The sequence below is a fragment of the Papio anubis genome, chromosome 9, assembly GCF_008728515.1.
Source record: "Papio anubis isolate 15944 chromosome 9, Panubis1.0, whole genome shotgun sequence".
NCBI classification, from domain to species: domain Eukaryota; kingdom Metazoa; phylum Chordata; class Mammalia; order Primates; family Cercopithecidae; genus Papio; species Papio anubis.
In genome coordinates this window covers 11,904,557-11,924,343 of record NC_044984.1, presented here as the reverse complement: position 1 = coordinate 11,924,343, position 19,787 = coordinate 11,904,557, and the positions used below count along the sequence as shown (strand labels likewise).

The 19,787-nt window shown below is 42.5% G+C and overlaps 1 protein-coding gene and 1 pseudogene across 2 annotated transcripts in view; one reads left to right on the top strand and one right to left on the bottom strand.

Annotated features, from left to right (window-relative positions):
* Window positions 1–19,787, bottom strand: part of BORCS5 (BLOC-1 related complex subunit 5) — a 107,291-nt gene that overhangs the window by 14,342 nt on the left and 73,162 nt on the right. For both annotated transcript variants that reach the window (XM_017945677.3, XM_017945676.2), the window contains exon 3: window positions 16,438–16,595. In XM_017945677.3, coding sequence (XP_017801166.1) covers window positions 16,438–16,595 — 158 coding nt within the window. The remainder of the gene's footprint in view (window positions 1–16,437; window positions 16,596–19,787) is intronic.
* On the top strand, window positions 145–625 carry LOC108580898 (annotated as a pseudogene).

Here is a 19,787-nt window from a genome sequence, read left to right as displayed (position 1 = left end):
TTAATTACACCACAGGCTGAATGGCACTAATTACCACATTTTGGACACTTTGAAGTGACCTTGTTTCTGAAGGCAGTAGTTTGCAATGGCAGCCTGTAAGAATAAACTCTTGCCGGTGTGCGGGAGGGAGTGGGTCGGGAAGGATCGCCGGCGAGATGACGGAGGCGAGGTTTGCCCACCGGCCCCCACCCTGGCCCCCAGTGCCCACCCGGTGGGTCCGGCTCAGCCATGATCAAGGCGATCCCAATCTTAACAACCACGGGAAGCCGCAGCTCTCCAAGTTCTATCAGCCCTACGTATTTGTGGAAACATTAGACAAATGTTTTGAAAATGTGTGTGAACTGGATTTGATTTTCCATGTAGGCAAGGTTCACAATATTCTCGCAGAAATGGTGATGGAGGAATGGTATTGGAGACAAACACGAATGGGATTGTTACACAAATTGATGCACAAAATAAGCTGGAAAAATCTGAGGCTGGCTTAGTGGGAGCTCCAGCCTGTGCTGTACCAGCTGTAAAAAAAAAACCTGAATCTTCCTGAGATCCCAAGAAATATTAACATTGGTGACATCACTATAAAAGTGCCAAACCTGCCCTCTTTTAAATAAAAATTTAAAAAGGCTACTCCCAGGTAAAATCCAGGGAGGGGAAGTCATGTAAGTTTACCATGCAGTTGTTTACCAAAAATAGAGGAGGAGAGTCAACTTTTGCTCTTGGATTTAACTCAAAGCACTCATAGAAGCTGTGTAAAGTCAATAAGAAAGTTCAATGTTGCTTTTCTTTTTTTTTTTTTTTTTTTTGAGACGGAGTCTTGCTCTGTCGCCCAGGCTGGAGTGCAGTGGTATAATCTCGGCTCACCGCAAGCTCCGCTTCCCGGGTTCATGCCATTCTCCTGCCTCAGCCTCCCAAGTAGCTGGGACTACAGGCGCCCGCCACCATGCCCGGCTAATTTTTGTACTTTTAGTACCAAAAAAAAAAGTACTTTTAGTACTTGTAGTACAAAAATTAGACAGGGTTTCACCATGTTGGCCAGAATGGTTTCGATCTCTTGGCCTCGTGATCTGCCCGCCTCGGCCTCCCAAAGAGCTGGGATGACAGGCGGGAGCCACCGCGCCCGGCCAGCTCAATGTTGCTTTTCTTTCTCAGTGATTTTAAAGAAATTGAGTAGTTCTTATGTGATTTATTTTTCTAAACTGCGTTCCTGTGCCCACCTACGGCATGCCTCTATGTATTGGCTACTACAGTGTTTCAAAGTGTTTGAGATATTTCTTTAATAACGTACAACCTAAAATGTTTGTGTTTTGTATGGATCACAAGTGCGGCATTCCTTAATTCCTTCTGCTGTTTGTCACACAATTGTTAAAGAACCAAATATGTATTGCATGGAAACATTATGACGTTTTTCTCTTAGTTTAAATAAACTCCAAGGTAACCAGACTTCTAAAGCACCTTTCTGTTTGCCTGATACCTACTTTAGCAATAATTTTTTTACAACCCTCTGACTCAACAAAGTAATAAAAGTATATTTTATCACTGTTTAAAAAAAAAAAAAGAATACATTCTCGCCATTTATTCTCACAGGCGTACCTTTGATCTGTCAACCAGAAAAGAGAAATCCCTCTCTGGTAAATCTCACTCCACACACTCTAACAGAAACAAAACTGGCATCCACACTGGTGGACTATTCCTTCTGGTAATCAATGCACATCACGTTACAATGATTTGGTAGGTAGAAGCCAGTACATAATACACACGAATTCTCTAGTTATTTTAATTATTGTAATAAAATAATGTATAACAGTTACAGCTGCTATCCATTAAGTATCTACTAAGTGTCAGATACTGTACTGTGTAGTTTGCATATATTATCTTTATACCTCACCACACTTCATAGGGAAAGTGTCACTCTCCTATTAGAGATGAGAAATTAGAGATTCAGAGGTGACAAAAGATGCCAAGGACCACATAGTTCGTACTAGCAGTGAAGCCAGAATTCAAACCCATGCTTTTTGGCCTAATTTTTGCCTATCTTTTCTAAAGCGCTAATTAATTCAAATGTCAACTCATTTCAATTAAATACATACGATGTTGAGCAGTGTGTTTAATGCCTTTTTGAACTCCTTAAGAGATGGATTTAAATGGCAATTTTTTATGCTCTGAAGCGGAATGGCAAAACACTGGGGTTTACTTTTCTAATAATAAAAATAACAAATTACCAGACAAAACATGGACATTTACAAAACAAAAACTGAGAGGAGACCAAAGGGAGTAAACTATCTGTTAGCAGACAAACTTCAATGACATTTTCACTGGCAGTTCGTTTGTACACTTTGTACTCTTGACATCTCACGTGTACAAACATTTCACAATTCTTGACCTTACCAAGGGGGCTTAGACAAAGCAATCTTCATCTGTAAAAGAACGAGGTACAACGGTCCTGAGCACCCCGCTCCTTTTACAGATGAAGACTGCTCCCAGAGTGGGTACGCACTATCCCTAAGCTCTCACGGCTGCGACTGACGGGGCCAGGACTGAATTCCAGATCTCCCGATTCCAAGGGCCACCATACCTGTCCTAAGCGACCCAAGTCTACCAGTGACATTTCCTTTTCCATAGCTTGTTCTACTATGCTTTACCCAGTGAATTATAACTGTGTGTGAAAACTATGATCTAAAGTGAAGTTTTTCAAGACACTATTTCTGACCGTAAGGGAAATAAAAATCTATCATTAGTCAGTGTCAAAAATCAAATGACAAAATCCAATCAGACATCTCCACGTCCATCAGTCATAGGAACCTGCTCGGTGAGCCTGGATCTGCAGTGAGAAGGGCATCAGTCAGAACTGCACACACGTCTGCTTCCTTCTGAATTACATAAACCTCCCCTGGCTCCTTATTAGTGTACCACTTCCTGTTGCACCATGACAAACAATGGGGCCGACTGTCGCCAGTGTTTTCATTCATTACCCCACAGGCTGAACCGCATCGATTTCCACATACTGGACATTTTGAAGTCACCCTGTTTCCTTTGTTCAAACAATGTATCTACATGTCTCAGAAAAAGAACACATTTTATTCAGGTCTTCAAGAGAATTCAGAGATAGCAGAACGGCAGGAATTTGAATTGCATGACTGTTCCAATAATTACTTTAGGACTTGCCCAGTTTCCTCTGATGCCTTCTTACTCTTGGCATCATGTCTAGGTGGGAAAGTGGGAAATAAATCCTAAAACCATTCAGCAGCTTCCAAAACTAAACAGGCAGATTATACCTCCTCCCCACAAAAGGCCTTGAAAACGGCACTGATGCCAGCAAATCAGGAAAAGAAAAACATCATGAGTAAAAATAAAAGCCTGAGGGTCCGAAGTCCCACTCCTCCCTTTCCTTGGGAGAGCTTTCCTCGGGTCCCATGAAAGACAGTGGTGACATCTGAGATCTTTTGCCTCCTGGAGAAGGCCCCGTCTGCAACCAAGCACCCCAGCCCTGACTCATTCGAGGCTCCCTCTCTGCAACCCCTCCAGAGCGGCAGTGGGGAAGGATGAAGCTCTTCAGCACGTGTCCGCTCTCTGTCTACCTTCCATAGACAGAGACTGTGGAGTCCTCTGAGACAGTGGTAAAAAGCCCCATTCTCCAGGGCACGGGTGGAAGGATAAAAAAGTTATCCCCAAGGTAGGCAGAGTTGTCACTTCAAGAATGTCAATGTGGGGTCTTCAAAGCTATTTTAAAGTGTGGTTGCATCCTATAAAGACTGTTTTTGAGATGCTAAGTATACTGTGACACTAGGCGGCGAGTATTATAAAGGAATACAGGGTAAGGGAACGTGCTTGAACACTGGGCATGAGCAGGAGACAGGCTGGAAGAATAAGCCCTTAAAGAATTGAAGATGAAGCAGGGCACAGTGGCTCATGCCTATAATTCCAGCACTTTGGGGGGCCAGGGCGGATGGATCACGATGTCAGGAGTTTGAGACCAGCCTGGCCAACATGGTGAAACCCCATCTCTACTAAACATACAAAAATTAGCCGGGCATGATGGCAGGCGCCTATAATCCCAGCTACTCGGGAGGCTGAGGCAGGAGAATTGCTTGAAACCAGAAGGCAAAGGTTGCAGTGACCTGAGATCGCCATTGCACTCCAGACTGGGCCACAAAGCAAAACTCCATCTAAATAAATAAATAAATAAATAAATAAATAAAAATAAAAGAATTGAAGACAATGGACAAAAAGGTGGTAAGGAAGCACGGCCTAGAGTCTCGAAGGTGGACGTTAGCTCTGAGCTGGCATCCCAGCTCCACTTCGACAACTGTGTAACCGGGAACACATTCGGGTGTCTGAATCTCAGCTGATCGTGAAATACAGATGATATATGCAGAATGCCTATTCTAAACCTGGCACATGGCAAACATGTAAACCGACAGCTGTAACACTATTGTTGCTGTCACTACTACATCACGAGAGGGGCTGGAGAAGCCTCACAGATGCAGCGGGTGGACAGTGAGGAAAGTCTCCAAGCCACGCCACTAACCTGGACTCCCCTTTCCGATGTCCAGAATTAGAGAGAAATAAAAGTAAGTTTGTATGACTGAAGTGACACACTCAACATCTTAAAACCTGAGCTAAGGTAATGAAACAGTGTAAAACTGGACTATGTGCTCTGTAATTCCCTGGTGTATCCACCCAGACCATGTGTGAACACAACCCCTTTTTGACTCGGAGAACAGAGCCTAGCAGTGGTGCGTGGGTAAATATTTTACAGCTAAAATAATCCACCCTGTGCCTGAAGAAAGAACCCAGATACCGTACATGGGACGATGATATTGGCATAATGATCTGGTATACTGCCACCGGCGCTGCCTTATGCTCCTGGGCAGGATGCTAGATGGCTGCTCAGGACATCAGGCTGGAGCCTGATTTCCAGTCCAGAGGCCCATGTCATTCCCCATGCAGATGGCTGAGGCACCGACTCAACTTTACCACATAAACTGTTCCAGCAAACACTTCCTGTACACCAGGGAGGCATGAGGAAGGAGGTCCCCTGTGATCAAGGGAAACTGGGACCTCCGCATGTGCCAGGCTGTTGGCAGTTGCTGATGGGAGAGCACGATTCCTCAGGCAGAGAGGGGGAGCAGATGCCAGAAGGAGGGGGCACAGCAGACGCCCGGGAGCAGGAGTGGAGGCTGGGTATTTCAGGCCAGAGCCATCCGAATTTCACGCATTTTGCAGAATACAACTATGACTATTACAATACAAGATGGAGAGGCAGGTGAGTGACAGACTCCAGAGAATCTAAGTCTCTGCAAGGGCAAAGAGAGAATTTGTAAACTTCCAGGTAGAAAGGGGAAGAGAGGAGGCTGGGGGACTTTGGGATACAGGAAGAAACCATCACTGAAATGATGCCGTGTTACGCTACTAATGCTCATACTTCTACAGAACAACATTTTGCAATCCCTCCTTGTCTGGCTGCATTTGAAATAAATGACTTTTACTCTCCCAAAATAATCCTTTCTTTTACATAGCTCCGTATGGTCCTGCAGAGTTCTTCCACATTCATTATGCCTTTTGCTCTGGGCTGCAGGTTGGCTGTCATGGGCAGTTTCCAGCAACGGTGTGATATGGCCTCAGACAAGTGAAACGCTCTCTACTCATATGTAGAATGAGAACGATGGAGGATCGCCAGGACATCGACTAAAGTCTTACAATATTATACTCAGTCTGTCAGCATGGGCAGAAGAAAATTAAATGCTGCTTCAAGCTTTAGGGACACCTCCCGATGAGATCCTTTGGAAGTCCCTGAAATCTAAACAATTCAGAGATGTTTTTAAAAGGAGTATAGATCTGCAAGTCTCCTACCAACTAACAACAGAGATAGCAAATAAGACTCTAGTTGGGAACATTCAGATAAACATGACAATGAGCAGAGTGATCGTAAAGAACAGAATCTTGAGAACTAGGATTGCCATTGGTCAAATAATCTGATAAATTTCAGATCCAGACAGAGTTATAAAGAAGAGCCCCCTGGCTAGCTCTGTACTGACGAGCTGGTCTTTATATTAAAAGTTCCTTTCTGGGAAGGCCTTCTGTGTCACCCCATGTCAAATTTCTACCCTACTGATATTTTGTATCTCCTTACTTTTTTTTTAATTCTTGTACTTACCAACTTACCTGCCATCTATTTTATTTTTTTACTTTATTTATTGTCTGTGTCCACAATGGAGTGTAAGATCTCTGAAGGAGGGTCTTGTCTGTTTTGTAGTGATATTTCCTCGACACCTACAACAGGGCCTGACACAGAGCTGACTAGTTCATAAATGAAGCAGACACGTAAAGGCATATGCATACAAAGTTCTGAGGCATATTCTTATCTTGGTGAATCAAAAAGCTGCAGGCAGGGAGATGTAACTCTTATGAGGTTCATATATTGTGAGAACAAAAAACAACAAAAAACAGAAGCCACGTATGGTGGCTCATGCCTGTAATCCTAGCACTTGGGAGGCTGATGTGGGAGGATTGCTTGAGGCCAAGAGTTCAAAGTCAGTCTGGGCAACCTAGCAAGACCCTGTCTCTACAATAATAATAATAATAATAATAATAATAATAAAGTTAGCTGGGCATGGTGTCACACACCTGTAATCCTAGCTACTGGGGAGGCTGGGGCAGGAGTATCACTTGACCCTAGGAGTTTGAGGCTGGAGTGAGCTATGACTGTGCCACTGCACTCTGGCCTAAGTGACAGAATGAGACCCTCTCTATAAAAAAAATTAAATTAAAAAGTAAAAGAGCCAGTACTGGGCCTTACTCCAGACCCACTGGCACAGAATCTCTGAAGATGGAGCCTATCCATCAGTTTAACAAAAAAAAAAAAAAAAAAAAAAAAGTAATGCATGTTTGAGATAGAAATCTTGTAAAACACAGAAAAACAGAAGCAGGCTAAAACAAACACCAATGATAATCTCACCTCTAAAGGGCAACCACAATTAAGTCACTGTCATGTTTCCTTCTGTCTAATCATTTATTAAGAATATTTACCACGGCCAAGCACGATGGCTCACACCTGTAATCCCAGCACTTTGAGAAGGTGAGGTAGGAGGATTGCTTGAGGCCAGGAGTTCAAGAACAGCCTAGGCAACACGGCAAGACACTGTCTCTACAAAAAAAATTAAAAATTAGCCAGGTAGGTGGCACACCTGTAGTGCTGGTTGTGTGAGAGGCTGAAGTGGGTGGATCACTGGAGCCCAAGAGTTTGAGGCTACAGTAAGCTATGATTGTGGTACAGAACTCCAGCCTGGGCAACAGAGGGAGACCCTGTTTCTAAAACAAGATTGTTTGGCTGCAGGCCACCTGCAGTCCGGGACAGCTTTGAGTGTGACCTAATACAAATTTGTAAGCTTTCTTAAAATATTATGAGTTTTTTTTTTAAGCTCATCAGCTACCCTTAGCATTAATATATTTTATGTGTGGCCCACAACAATTCTTCCAGTGTGGCCCTGGGAAGCCAAAAGATTGGACAACCCTGTTCTAAAATAAACAAAAGAATATTTAATACAGTTGAAATCATATTGAATATAAACTATTACATCCTGATTTTTTTTTTTTTTTACTTATTGTTAAAAATATAAATCTTTTCCTAATGTCACTTGGTTTTCATTGGCAGGAGGACTTAAACCAAGCAAAATTTACCATGGAACCTTGTATCAGGACTTCTGAATCTCAAAGTTGGGCTGCAGATACATTTTAGGAATCTAAGCTCGAAGATGACACAGATGTTCAAAATTTAGTGTACCCCTGGGCACACAATAGACTGTATTTCCCAGCCTCTTTGGAGTTAGCTGTGGCCATGTAATTGAATTCTAGCCGAAGTCATAGGCAACACTCATAGGTTTGGCCCGTAAGAACCTCCTATCTGTGCTAGTCCACTCTTTTTTCCCTTTTGCTACTGGACACTATCAACAACATGGTCGTTGGGGACGGCAGAGTCACAAGATGGAAGGAACCTGAATCCCTGAACTCAATGGAGGAGAGTCACCTGCTAACCAGAAACATCCACCTTGAACAAGAGCAAGAAATAAACTTCTGTTGCATTTGAGCCATTATACATCTTTGAGTCTATTTTTAGCTGTAGCCTAGCTTACTCTACCTAATGCAACCCTCATAACCTTTATTTTCTCTGATAGAATGAGAAAACTTATCAGTCCCTAGGATGAAATAATTGAAGAATATATAAGTTGTTCATTAAACAAGAATTTATTAAACATCTACTACACGCCAGGCATTGTTCTAGGCACGGCAGCAATGCTCTAATTTGCTAAAATTCGTGTTTATCTTCATTGAAAGGGATACGGGACAGGGAATATCTTTTCCCAGCCCTGGTTTCATTTCCATAACCCAGGAGCCCTTGATACCGGCTAGTTGGCTTAGAGACTACAGGTGCTCTGGGGTTCCTCACAAGAGAGGAGACTACACGGGACCTCTGACACTGCCCACTCTGGTGGACTGGAAATGAGCAGGGGAGGGAGAAGAACAGGGGCTCTAGAACCTGGCATCGGGAAAGCTGGCAGAGCCAGCTGTCTGGGGGCATGTCTAGGGCAGGCAAACTGGGGGGAAATGGGGCTGCTGTTCACACATGCTCATATGTCATTGTCCAAAAACGGAATGGAGTTAAATCTCAGAGCAGTCAAATAACCGGGCTCTGCTCATGCCTTGCCAAAAAACACAAGCCTACATTTCCAACAGGCAAGTAATAAACTAGATTCGGCCCTCTTCCAGGATTTCTGGCTTTTGGCAGGACAGTGCTGGTGTAAAGGAAGTGTGGGGCCAGGCCCAAGGAAGCCCTGTGCAGCATACCTTACAGTCCGCCGAACCAGACGCAGCCCACTCCCCCACCTGGATTTCCTGCCACCCAGGGGGCCAGCTATATTTCTTACAGAAAAGAAAGGTTGCCCAAAGGACAAGAAGCGGGGAAACTATAATTACATGGTAAGGTTTCAACCTGGAATTTATGCCAGAGTCACTTGTGACATTCTATGGGAACATAAAATTTTCTTGAAATGTCTTGCCTCAGTATTTCAGCAAAAAGAAGCCGACATTTCAATGTTCTTGTCAAAATTTGTAGTTTTGCAACAGGTACTCCCAATTCATTTTATAATTTCAGGTCAAGAAAGCAGCAACTGAAGCCAAAATATGTTTAAAAGCAGCCACAGGACTCTAACAATGTTGTCATTTAAAGGAGATTCGGTTCACAGTGTCAGGGCGACAGCAACAGTTTCACCTGGCCAACAGCTCACGCTAACCAGGCTTTTAACCGAAGAAGCTCAAAGCGAATGCTAAGGCCAATTCAGACACTGATGCTCTGTGCATCACTCGGAACAACTCATTTAATCGGGATCAATCTCTCCCCCTGGGAGGACACACAGTACAGGAAGTCAGGTCAAATGCTTGGAAAATGACTCCAGCTGGGTCTTAAACATTACAGCACCGTTGACAGAAAGAAATCCCTGCCCAGCCCTGTGTGCAGGCCCATGAAGGGCAACTCTCGTGCATTCTTTCAAACACCAGTGGAGGACTTACCAGGTGAAAAAGGAATAACCAGAAATGAAATGAAGGACTCCAAAGAGGCAGAACGTAAGTAGTATGGTGCAGTGGAAAAGATGACTCACCTTCTAATACTATCTTGGTCATTAACTAATAGAAAGATATCTGGCAAATCCCATGTACACTCAAAGGTCCTTGGTTGCTTTATTTGCACAATGAAAGGGCTAAATCAGAGAAACCTCAGGGCCTTTCTATAATCTTGTGTAATCGCATGGCTTTCCAAGGATTGCAATTTTTTTCTTACCGGTTCATTTGAACCCCCTCCATGCTTCACACTGGTTTACAGCAATACAGTATGCTTATCAATGCATCTAAGAATTAAAACAGGAGTTACCAGAATCATATCATAAATGTACTCTCAAGGCCTTGAAGCAAGCACACAGGAACTGTAACAAAATAAACCTTGTGGCTTTATCTTAGTTACGAAGGCGTTCTAATCTGTGAACATATTTACCCACTGACAGCAACTAGAATGAGGCCGAAAGAAGACCCAGGGCAGTGACAAGAGAAGCTCCAAAAGTCTGTGCTGCATCTTCCTGGGGCTGCGGATTTGCCACCGGCCTCGTCCCTCGCCCCCAGGAAAACCACACCTGGGGAGGAAGCACACTCCTTTCTTGTTGGCCTTTCAGTTACCCCACATTTCAATGATAGATGTAACCTAAAACAAAGTGTCTGTCAACTTGAATCCTTAACTAGAAATGAGGCAATATACAGGAAATCCCCCAAATCAGAGGCAGCCATGTATCCACAGCCTAGAAGCCAAGGACTAATGGTTTGCCACCATCCAGCTTCACATTTCTCAAGACCCATGTTCCCCAGGCACGAGTATGCTATCCACAAAGCAGAATAAACAGTAAAAGTCACTACAGAAATTCCAAAAACTACATATTCGTGGCACGAAAGAAATCCTGCAGGGTTTGAAGGAAACCACAGTGGGCTAAAAAAAAAAAAAAAAATTTTTTTTTTTGTGCCTTGCCTCTATTTAGTTCTTATACTCAGGTTGTTAAGAGCCGAGCTTAAAATCGGGCAATATTTAGACAGCTGCTGGTATCAAGTAATTTCATATGGGCCAATTCATGGCAATTAGGATAGGCCTTTCTCCTTAGTCATCATTTCTATTTAAAGCAATAACAAGAGCTAACACTACAGTGTCTAACTACATGGCAGGTGTGGTCCCTAGTACTGAACCAAGAACAACTTATTGAACCCTCACGAAAACCTGAGGTGGATGTCATTCCGTTCTCACTGAACGGAAAAGGAAACTGAGGCTCAGAAGAATTAAGGGACTTGCCTGAGGTCACACAGCTAGTCAGAAATGGAGCCAGGATTGAACCTTGGCAGTGTGGCTCTGGATTTTACACTCAGAACCACTTTGCCAGACTGTCCGCAAATACAAGTTGCCCTGCTTCAGCTGAGCCCTCAAGGCCTTATGGCACTCATGACTGTATCCAGTCACCATGACCACTCAACAAATGACCCCCCTCTTCTCCACAGAGGATACACAAGCTGCTGGGTGTGACTGATCTGTGCCGGGGACCCTTCTGCCGTAAGCTTGCCTGTGCCCTATCTGTTCTCTCAAAACCAATGTCCCACAGGGTTCCAACTCTTGCCTCCTCAGGGATCTCGCTCCAAGAATCCCCCTTTCTCCTTCATCTTTGATCTTGTCTCTTCTGCCTCTTCCCCCCATCCTGTAAACATGTTCCAGTGCACCACCTGCAAAACAAAAATTCCCCTTTGATCTTCATCCACTTTTAATTTAATTTTGGCCACTACCTCACTGTGTGACCTGGGCAAAGTGCTTACTTTCTCTAAAAGGCTTTCATTTCTGCATCTGAATAATGAGAGCACTGGACCAGAGGGTCTCTAAGGTCCTTCCAATTCCAACCTTCCGTGGTTCCGAATGCAGAGATTTCTCTGAGCAAGCTCACCGAAACTCCGGCCAGTTTCTTCATTGTCCCTGAAGCCCCGAAGTTAATTTTCTTCTAAGACTGCCAAGCTGTTAGCCTACACAATGCCCCCCTCTGCCTCTCATTTCCCAACTCCTGGGTTTTTTTCCCCAAATACCTAGCTTAAACCCCGTCTGCTCCAGGATATCCTGATCATTAACTCTTACAGAACTTTAGTTATAAATCACAAACGAGCACCCACTTCAACAGTGCCTCTTTCATACTTCTGTTCTGTGTATCTTCATTCCCTCATCGAGGCTAAACTCTCAAAGAGCAGGGACCAGGTTACATGTCTCTGGAACCCCCAAAGGACCTCCCACTAGGTGGGTCTGCAATAGCTGCTCAACAGTGCTGGCTGAGGGGCCATCCTATCGCCGTTAAAGAAACCAGTAGTCAAGGTGCTTCACTAGACTCCCTGATTGTAAAGTAAATTACCTCCATTCTTCTCCCTCACATACACAAGTCTATAAACATAAACTTTTCATTCAAGAGCATCATCCAAATTTAACATAAGGAAAGCTTAGCCAACTCTCTGATTTTCTTTTATCTGAATCAGAAATAGTTATAGCCATGTTTCCCTTTGATGCAGACTTAAGTGATCACAGGTACTGTCATCTTAGGGACCTCTAGGTGGTCCCGGTTCTATACTTCCACTAACAGACATTCTCCATGGTTATTAAGTTCCCTCACTTTTCAACACATAGTATTATGTTACTTCCTCACCTTTCCAACCAAATTTCCAGGAAACATCTGGAATAATATCAGAGAGTTGGTGTTTGATCAAAACGACATCCTCTGCTTTACTCATTTGGAAGTGACTAATTTCAACCCTTAGGTCTGAAGTGAACATAGACGGATGGATATGATTCAGGACTTTGCTAATACTCACCACCAGAGATACAACGGACACATTACACCACCAATGAAAGCCCCAAAACTGTGCTCACCTCCTCTGCCCAAGCGCCCTGCTGGCTATTGCTCAGCACTGTGAGTGCTGGTCTCTGTTTTGCAATAGTCCTGGGTAACTACTGACTATTCAAAGTGAATCCCAAAGTTCTTCAAACAGAATTTCAAACTGTTTATTTTTTGAGACAGGGTCTTGCTCTGTCGCCCAGGCTGGAGTGGAGATCTCAGCTTACCGCAACCTCTTCTCATCTCCCAAGTAGCTGGGAATACAGGCACACACCTCCATGCCTGGAATTTTTTTTTTTTTTTTTTTTTTTTTTGGTCTTTTTTGTAGAGATGAGGTTTCACCATGTTGCCTAGGCTGGTCTTGAACTCCTGGGCTCAAGCAATCAGCCTGCCTTGGCCTCCCAAAGTGCTGGGATTATAGGCATGAGCCATGTCGCCTGCCAAACTCAGTTTATTTTTAAATGAATGCTCTAAAACACTGGTTCTCACCTGGTTACATATTAGAATCACCTACTGCACCTTCATAAATAACAATACCCAACATCCCACCGCCCCAACCCTATCACCCTTCAAAGATTTTGATCTAATCTGTTTGGAGTGAGACCCAGACATCAGTCTTTTCTTAACAGCACCTCAGCTATACTGAATGAATTAAGGTATCATTGTTAAATATTTTAGGTATACAGCATTGTGACTATATTTTTCAAAAGGACTGAGTCATTCATTTGTGGAATTACTGGTAAAATTCAAAATAAGGTCTCCATTTAATTGTTAGTAATTTCCTGGTGATCACTGTATGAAGCTTATGTAAAGTGTTAACTTTAGGGCAAGCTGCATGGGGCAGGGTATATAGACACTCTCAAATTACTTCTGTGACTTTTCTCTAAGTCTAAAATTAATTCAAATTTAAAAGTTATTTTTAAAAAGAATCCTTCACTTTTAAAGATATATACTTAAATATTTATGAATGAAATCATGTCTGGGGATTTACTATAAAATATGCAGTTGGGGGTGGCAGGGAGTAGGGATACGGATGAAACAGGAGTATTTGCAAGTTGATGATTGTAGTGGCTGGTAATGAGTACATGAAGGTTCACTGTGTTACTCTGTCTTCTTTTACTCTGTCTTCTTCAGTATATGTGTAAAATTTCCCCTCATATATATGGGAGGAAAAAATTTCCGAGTAATTTTAACATGTAGCCAGGGCTGAGAAACACTGCTCTCAAGTCTTGAAAATGTGGTATAATAGAAGCTCTGTCTGGTATTTCCAGCTACAAAACACTTTCCCCAGCTCTCTGATATACAACTAGTCAGTTAATCTCTCTGTACCATACTTTGCTAAACTGCAAAACAACAGATATGGATTAGAGGGTTTTTTGTTGTTGTTGTTGTTGTTGTTTTGTTTTTTTGAGATGAAATCTGGCTCTGTCGCCCTGGTTGAAGTGCAGTGACATGATCTGGGCTCACTGTAACCTCCACTTTCCGGGTTCAAGCGATTCTTGTGCCTCAGCCTCCCAAGTAGCTGGGACTACTGGCATGCACCACCACACTTGGCTAATTTTTGTATTTTTAGTAGAGACGGTGTTTCACAAAGTTGGCCAGGCTGGTCTTGAACTTAAAGGACTTTTTAAAAAGAATAAGCACCAAAAAGCCAATTTATTATTATTCTAAGATCTCCTCCCTGAGCATTAATGTCATAGTTAATTAACTTCTAGCACAACAGTAAAAAATGGTAAAGTCTGGCTGGGGGCAGTGGCTCACACCTGTAATCCCAGTGCTTTGGAGGCTGAGGCAGGAGGATCGCTTGAGCTCAGGAGTTTGAAAACATCCTGGACAACATAGCCAGGCATGATGGCATATACCTGTAGTCCTAAGCTAGTCAGGAAGCTGAGGTTGGAGAATCGCTTCTGCCCAGCAGTTCAAGGTTGCAGTGAGCTATGAATGTATCACTAAACACCAGCCTCGGCGACAGTATGAGACTCTGTCTCTAAAAAAATTAAAAAGGTAAAGTCTTACGTCTACAATAGCATTTCCCAAAGAATGTTCTAAAATCACTACTTTATGAGATGTTAATAGATGTTCCCTAAGATAAGTGTTCTGAGGTCAAATAAGTTTCAAAAGTCTGGCTTTCTTTACTGTGAGACTCCTAAGAACTTTAAGTGAAATAATATGCTTTGTGATTTTACAAGCGGTGGTGAGGGAATATGCAAAACGTTTGACCTTCTTTACATGGGACTAGTTTTGTAGAACTTATTTTAGAAATAGTGCTTAAGACCACTGGTTCCCACATCCCAGCTAACAGAGGGTGGCATCAGTATCATTTGGTAACCTTATGTATTAGTCTGTTCTCACATTGCTCATAAAGACATACAAAAGACTGGGTAATTTACAAAGGAAAGAGATTTAATTGACTCACAGTTCCACATGGCTGGGGAGGCATCACAATCATGGTGGAAGGTGAAGAAAGAGCAAAGTCACATCTTACATGGTGGCAGGCAAGAGAGCTTGTGTAGGGGAACTCGCCTTTATAAAACCATCAGATCTCGTAAGACTTATTCACTATCACGAGAACAGCATGGGAAAGAGCCTCCCGCAGGATTCAATTACCTCCCACCAGGTCCCTCCCATGACGTGTGGGAATTACAGAAGCTATAATTCAAGAGGAGATTTGGGTGGGGACACAGCCAAATCATATTATCTTACTAAAATAATGATTCACAAACCACACCTAGACATACTGGGAGGAGGGGAGAACTAAGTATTAAAACAAACAAAAAACCCACATGATGCCAATGAATAGTCATGTTTGGAAATTAAAGCTTGGTAGACCATAATATAGTAAAATAAGTTTATAATATCTGCAAAGCCACATCAATGAAAAGCAATATCAAAGGTCATGTTTAATAGTTTTCCAAATAATAGTATTTAACCCATGAGAGAAGAGTATATGCATGCAACATTTTATGAAAGCTAAGTACTAAAATGTTGGAGACGTTGGCAAATTTAAATCTGCCAATACAACTAATGACTACTTTGTAGTCTCAAGGATGTACTACCTCCATTGCTAAATAAAAATTGTTAATCTGCAGTGATTCTTGCCCCATTGCTTGTTTCTCCATGTCCATCATCTTCTCTCACCAGAGTTAAAGGGCCATGTTGTTAAAACAAATCTGGGAGTGCCATTCACATAAGTGGTTTCTCCAATAGACAGCTCCTAACATTCCCTTGATATTACAGTACATCGAGGTGTCAGAAATATAAAGCTTTTCTTGACTGAAAACTTTGGAAAATGTATTCACTTATTCCTTTGTGCCCCTAGAACTGTGCTGTGCAGCAGCTGGTCAATGATACATTTAAGTGCTTAAAGGAAGTACCTATTTACTGCGATTGATAATTATACAACATTTGTAGCATGTGCTTCAGTTTACTAAGTACTTTCACATGAATTACATTGCTTCTTTCCTTTAAAAACTTTGTGGGTTAAATAGGCATAATTGTTTCCATAAAACCATTAAGAATCACTGGAGCTTTTCGTATCAAGACTCCTGCTTTGAAAGAAATTATAATGTACTGGGAAACAAAATATAAATTACACACAGGAAACGATTACAGTCAATTCAAAGATAGAATGGTGGCTAGAGCAAATTAGTATGGCAAGACTTTACACAAACTAATAATAGCTAACACTTACTGAGCAATCTGTCACTCAACCCTTGGGGTAAGTTACTACTATTAGCCCCATTTTTCACATGAGGAAACTGAGACAAAGAGAAAGAAGTTAAGCAACTTGGCCAAGCAAATCGGTGGTGATCACGATTCAAACTGTAAATTAGCCCAGCTCTGTGGACCACTATTTTCATCATCACATTTTACTGCTAGGAAAAAGCAATCTCCTTAAAGCAATAGTGACAAATGTCAAGTTTTAAGATGGCATCCAGAGTTGCAGAGAATCATAATAACCAGTCAGCAATGTTATTTTCCCGGAGCACATTACCTCTTTGATACGTTTAACCAAAGCATTCTGGTCAAAAGCAACAGCCTCTGCACACTGATGCAGGTGATCTTGATATCGGAGGCAGAGTTGCAACACCTGCTGAGAGTCCAGTTTCTCCAATTTGGCATTTGTTGGGGAAGTCTGGCCACTCAATAGCCCTTCGAAGGAGAAAAAAATGAAATTAAATTAAAATGACTGCTAACAAACTTGTGAATAAAGTAGTTTAATAAGTTCACTGAAGACAGAGTAAGACTTCAATTTAATCTTCCATCTTTTGCTATATGTTAATGACAATCGTTGCAATTATTATTTATGAAGCATCTGTTATGTGCCAAGCACTTTTGCTAACTGCTTCCTGTGCACTATTTTTCATATTCACAACTGCCCTGGAAAGTGAGGTATTATTAGCTCCATTTACACAGGAGGAAGCCAAGACGCAGAGAAGTTAAGTAACTTTCCAAAAGTCGCATAGCTAGTGAGTGGTTTCTCCAAGAACAGAGCTCCTGACCTTATCACCTCACTTCAAGGTACTAGGAATATAAATCCCGTATTAATTGAAAATGTGGGCTGGGCGCGGTGGCTCACGCCTGTAATCGCAGCACTTTGGGAGGCCGAGACACGCGGATCACGAGGTCAGGAGATCAAGACCATCCTAACACGGTGAAACCCCATCTCTACTAAAAATACAAAAATCAGCCGGGTGCGGTGGCGGGCGCCTGTAGTCCCAGCTACACAGGAGGCTGAGGCAGGAGAATGGCGTGAACCCGGGAGGCGGAGCTTGCAGTGAGAGCAGATCTCGCCTATGCAACAGAGCAAGACTCTGTCTCAAAAAAAAAAAAGAAAAGAAAAGAAAATGCGTGAATATAATTTTTTAAAATAATTAAAATGGTTTTCTGAAAAACTGAGAAAAAGAAATCAAATGTATACAGAAACTGCTAGGAGATGCTAAAATGAAGACATTTAACAAGTAAACAGTCAGCTAACAGGCCAGAAACTCATTCTTTACATTTTCTTTCAACACCAGTTTAGCCATGCAGCCATTAATCTCCCCTATATTTGCATAGAGGATTATATTTTCATAGGTATGTAGCAGGGCAATTAATAGCATTTTCAGGAGAAGAAATCAATTGAAGAGGCCAAATGATGCCCACATTCACAAAGCAAAGCCCAGTCTAGAAATTAAGCCTATTGCTTTCTGCCAAAGAAACAATTCTCAATTATCAGAACCCCTACACTCTCAAAAATTACCAAGGACCCCAAAGAGCTTTTATGTGAGTTATATCTTTTGATATTCACCTATAAAAATTAAAACGGAGAACATTCTTAAATATTATATCATTTAAATATAATGATAACTCCTTTATACATTAACAAAAATAACATTTTAAGGAAAATATTCTTCCAAAACAAAAAAGTGAAATGATGCCACTGGTTTATTTTTTTAAATGTCTTTTTAATGTCTGCCTTAATAGAAAACAGCTGGAATCTCATAGCTGCTTCTGCATTTAATCTGTTGCTGTTTCACATCATTGAGCCTCTGGAAAACTCCACTGGACACTTGTGTAAGAGAATGAGCATGATTTGCAAATAATGTCTAAGTATTATTACAAAAATAGTTTTGACTTCAGAGATTCCCTAGCAGGGTCTTGGGGATCCCAGTGATCCCCCTACCATATGCCAGGCCACTCTGTCTCATAGCAGAGCCAATGCTACAGCATAAGGAACACAGAATACATATGACAGTAGGTCACGTGCAGGGCACAGCAAAGCTTTTTTTTTTTTTTTTTTGAGACAGAGTCTTGCTCTGTTGCCCATCTGGAGTGCATTGGCGCGATCTCAGTTCACTGCAACCTTGACCTCCTGGACCCAAGCCTTCCTACCTCAGCCTCCAGAGTAGCTGAGACCACAGGCACTTGTTACCACACCCAGCTAGTTTTTGTATTTTTAGTAGAGATGGGGTTTTGCTGCCCAGGTTGGTCTCAAACTTCTGGGCTCAAGCGATCCTCCCGCCTCAGTGTGAGCCACCTCACCTGGCCGAAGCTCATCTTGGGAACCCTTCCCCACTGTCCCTAACCACCAACATCCACCCCACACTGTTCTGATATATTAGAGCTGAAGCCAGTATTCTTTCCCTCCAGACAGGCTGTACGAAGGGCTACCCAGCGGGGCTGTCCCAGAGAATCCTGGGAAATGCTGGTCGATGCTCTCAGATCTTCTGAGACAGAGCAGAGTACAGGGCTGGAACCCAAGGCACTGCTAGGCTCCTCCACATTCCACTGCTCAGCCGCTGCACTGCAAGTCCTAACACAGGAGAGCACCAGTTACTTGAACTGAACCTGCTTCCAGGCAGTATGTTTTGGTGAATCCAGTATTAGCAGAAATTGGGACTTTTTAATTGAAATTTTTATTGAGATCCTATGTACAGGATCCCGTGCCCCCTTTACCCAATTTCCCTCAATGGTAACATCTTGTAAAACTATGGTACAATATCACAACCAGGATATTGACATAGATATAATCCATATATATAATCTGATCTTATTCAGATTTCCTACCCATCCCTCCCTTTTTTGGTTTACAGATGGTATCTCCCCTTGTTGCTGAGGCTGGCCTCAAACTCCTGAGCTCAAGAGATCCTCCCACCTCGGCCTCCCAAGTAGCTGGGACTACCAGAGTACGCGGCTGCACCTGGGCAGATTTCCTTTTTTTTTGAGACACGGTCTCGCTCTGTCTTCCAGGTTGGAGCACAGTGGAATGATCTCCTCAGCTCACTGCAACCTTGTTCAAGCAATTTTCACGCCTCAGGCTCCTGAGTAGCTAGGATTACAGGCATGTGCCACCATTCCTGCCTAATTTTTGTATTTTTTAGTAGAGACAGGGTTTCACCATGTTGGCCAGGCTGATCTCAAACTCCTGACCTAAGGTGATCCGCCTGCCTCAGCCTTCCAAAGTGCTGGGATTACAGGCATGAGCCACTGTGCCCGGCCCAGATTTCCTCATTTTATTTGCACTCATTTGTGTCTGTATTTAGTTCTGTACAACTTTTCCCCATACACAGGTTCATGTATTCACCACTATGGTCAGATGCTGAAAAGTTCCATCACCACAAAGATTTCTTGTGCTGCTTTTATAACTAGACCTACCCCACTCTTCCTCTCATCCCCCTTTCCATCTTTAAAACACTGTTAACCATTAATCCGTTCACCATTTCTAACATTTTGTCCTTTCAAAAGTGTTATATAAATGAAATAATACATCATGTAAGCTTTTGGGATTGGATCTTTTTATTTGCTCAACATAAAACTTTAGAGATTTGTCTATGTTGTTGATATATCAGTGGTTAATTCTTT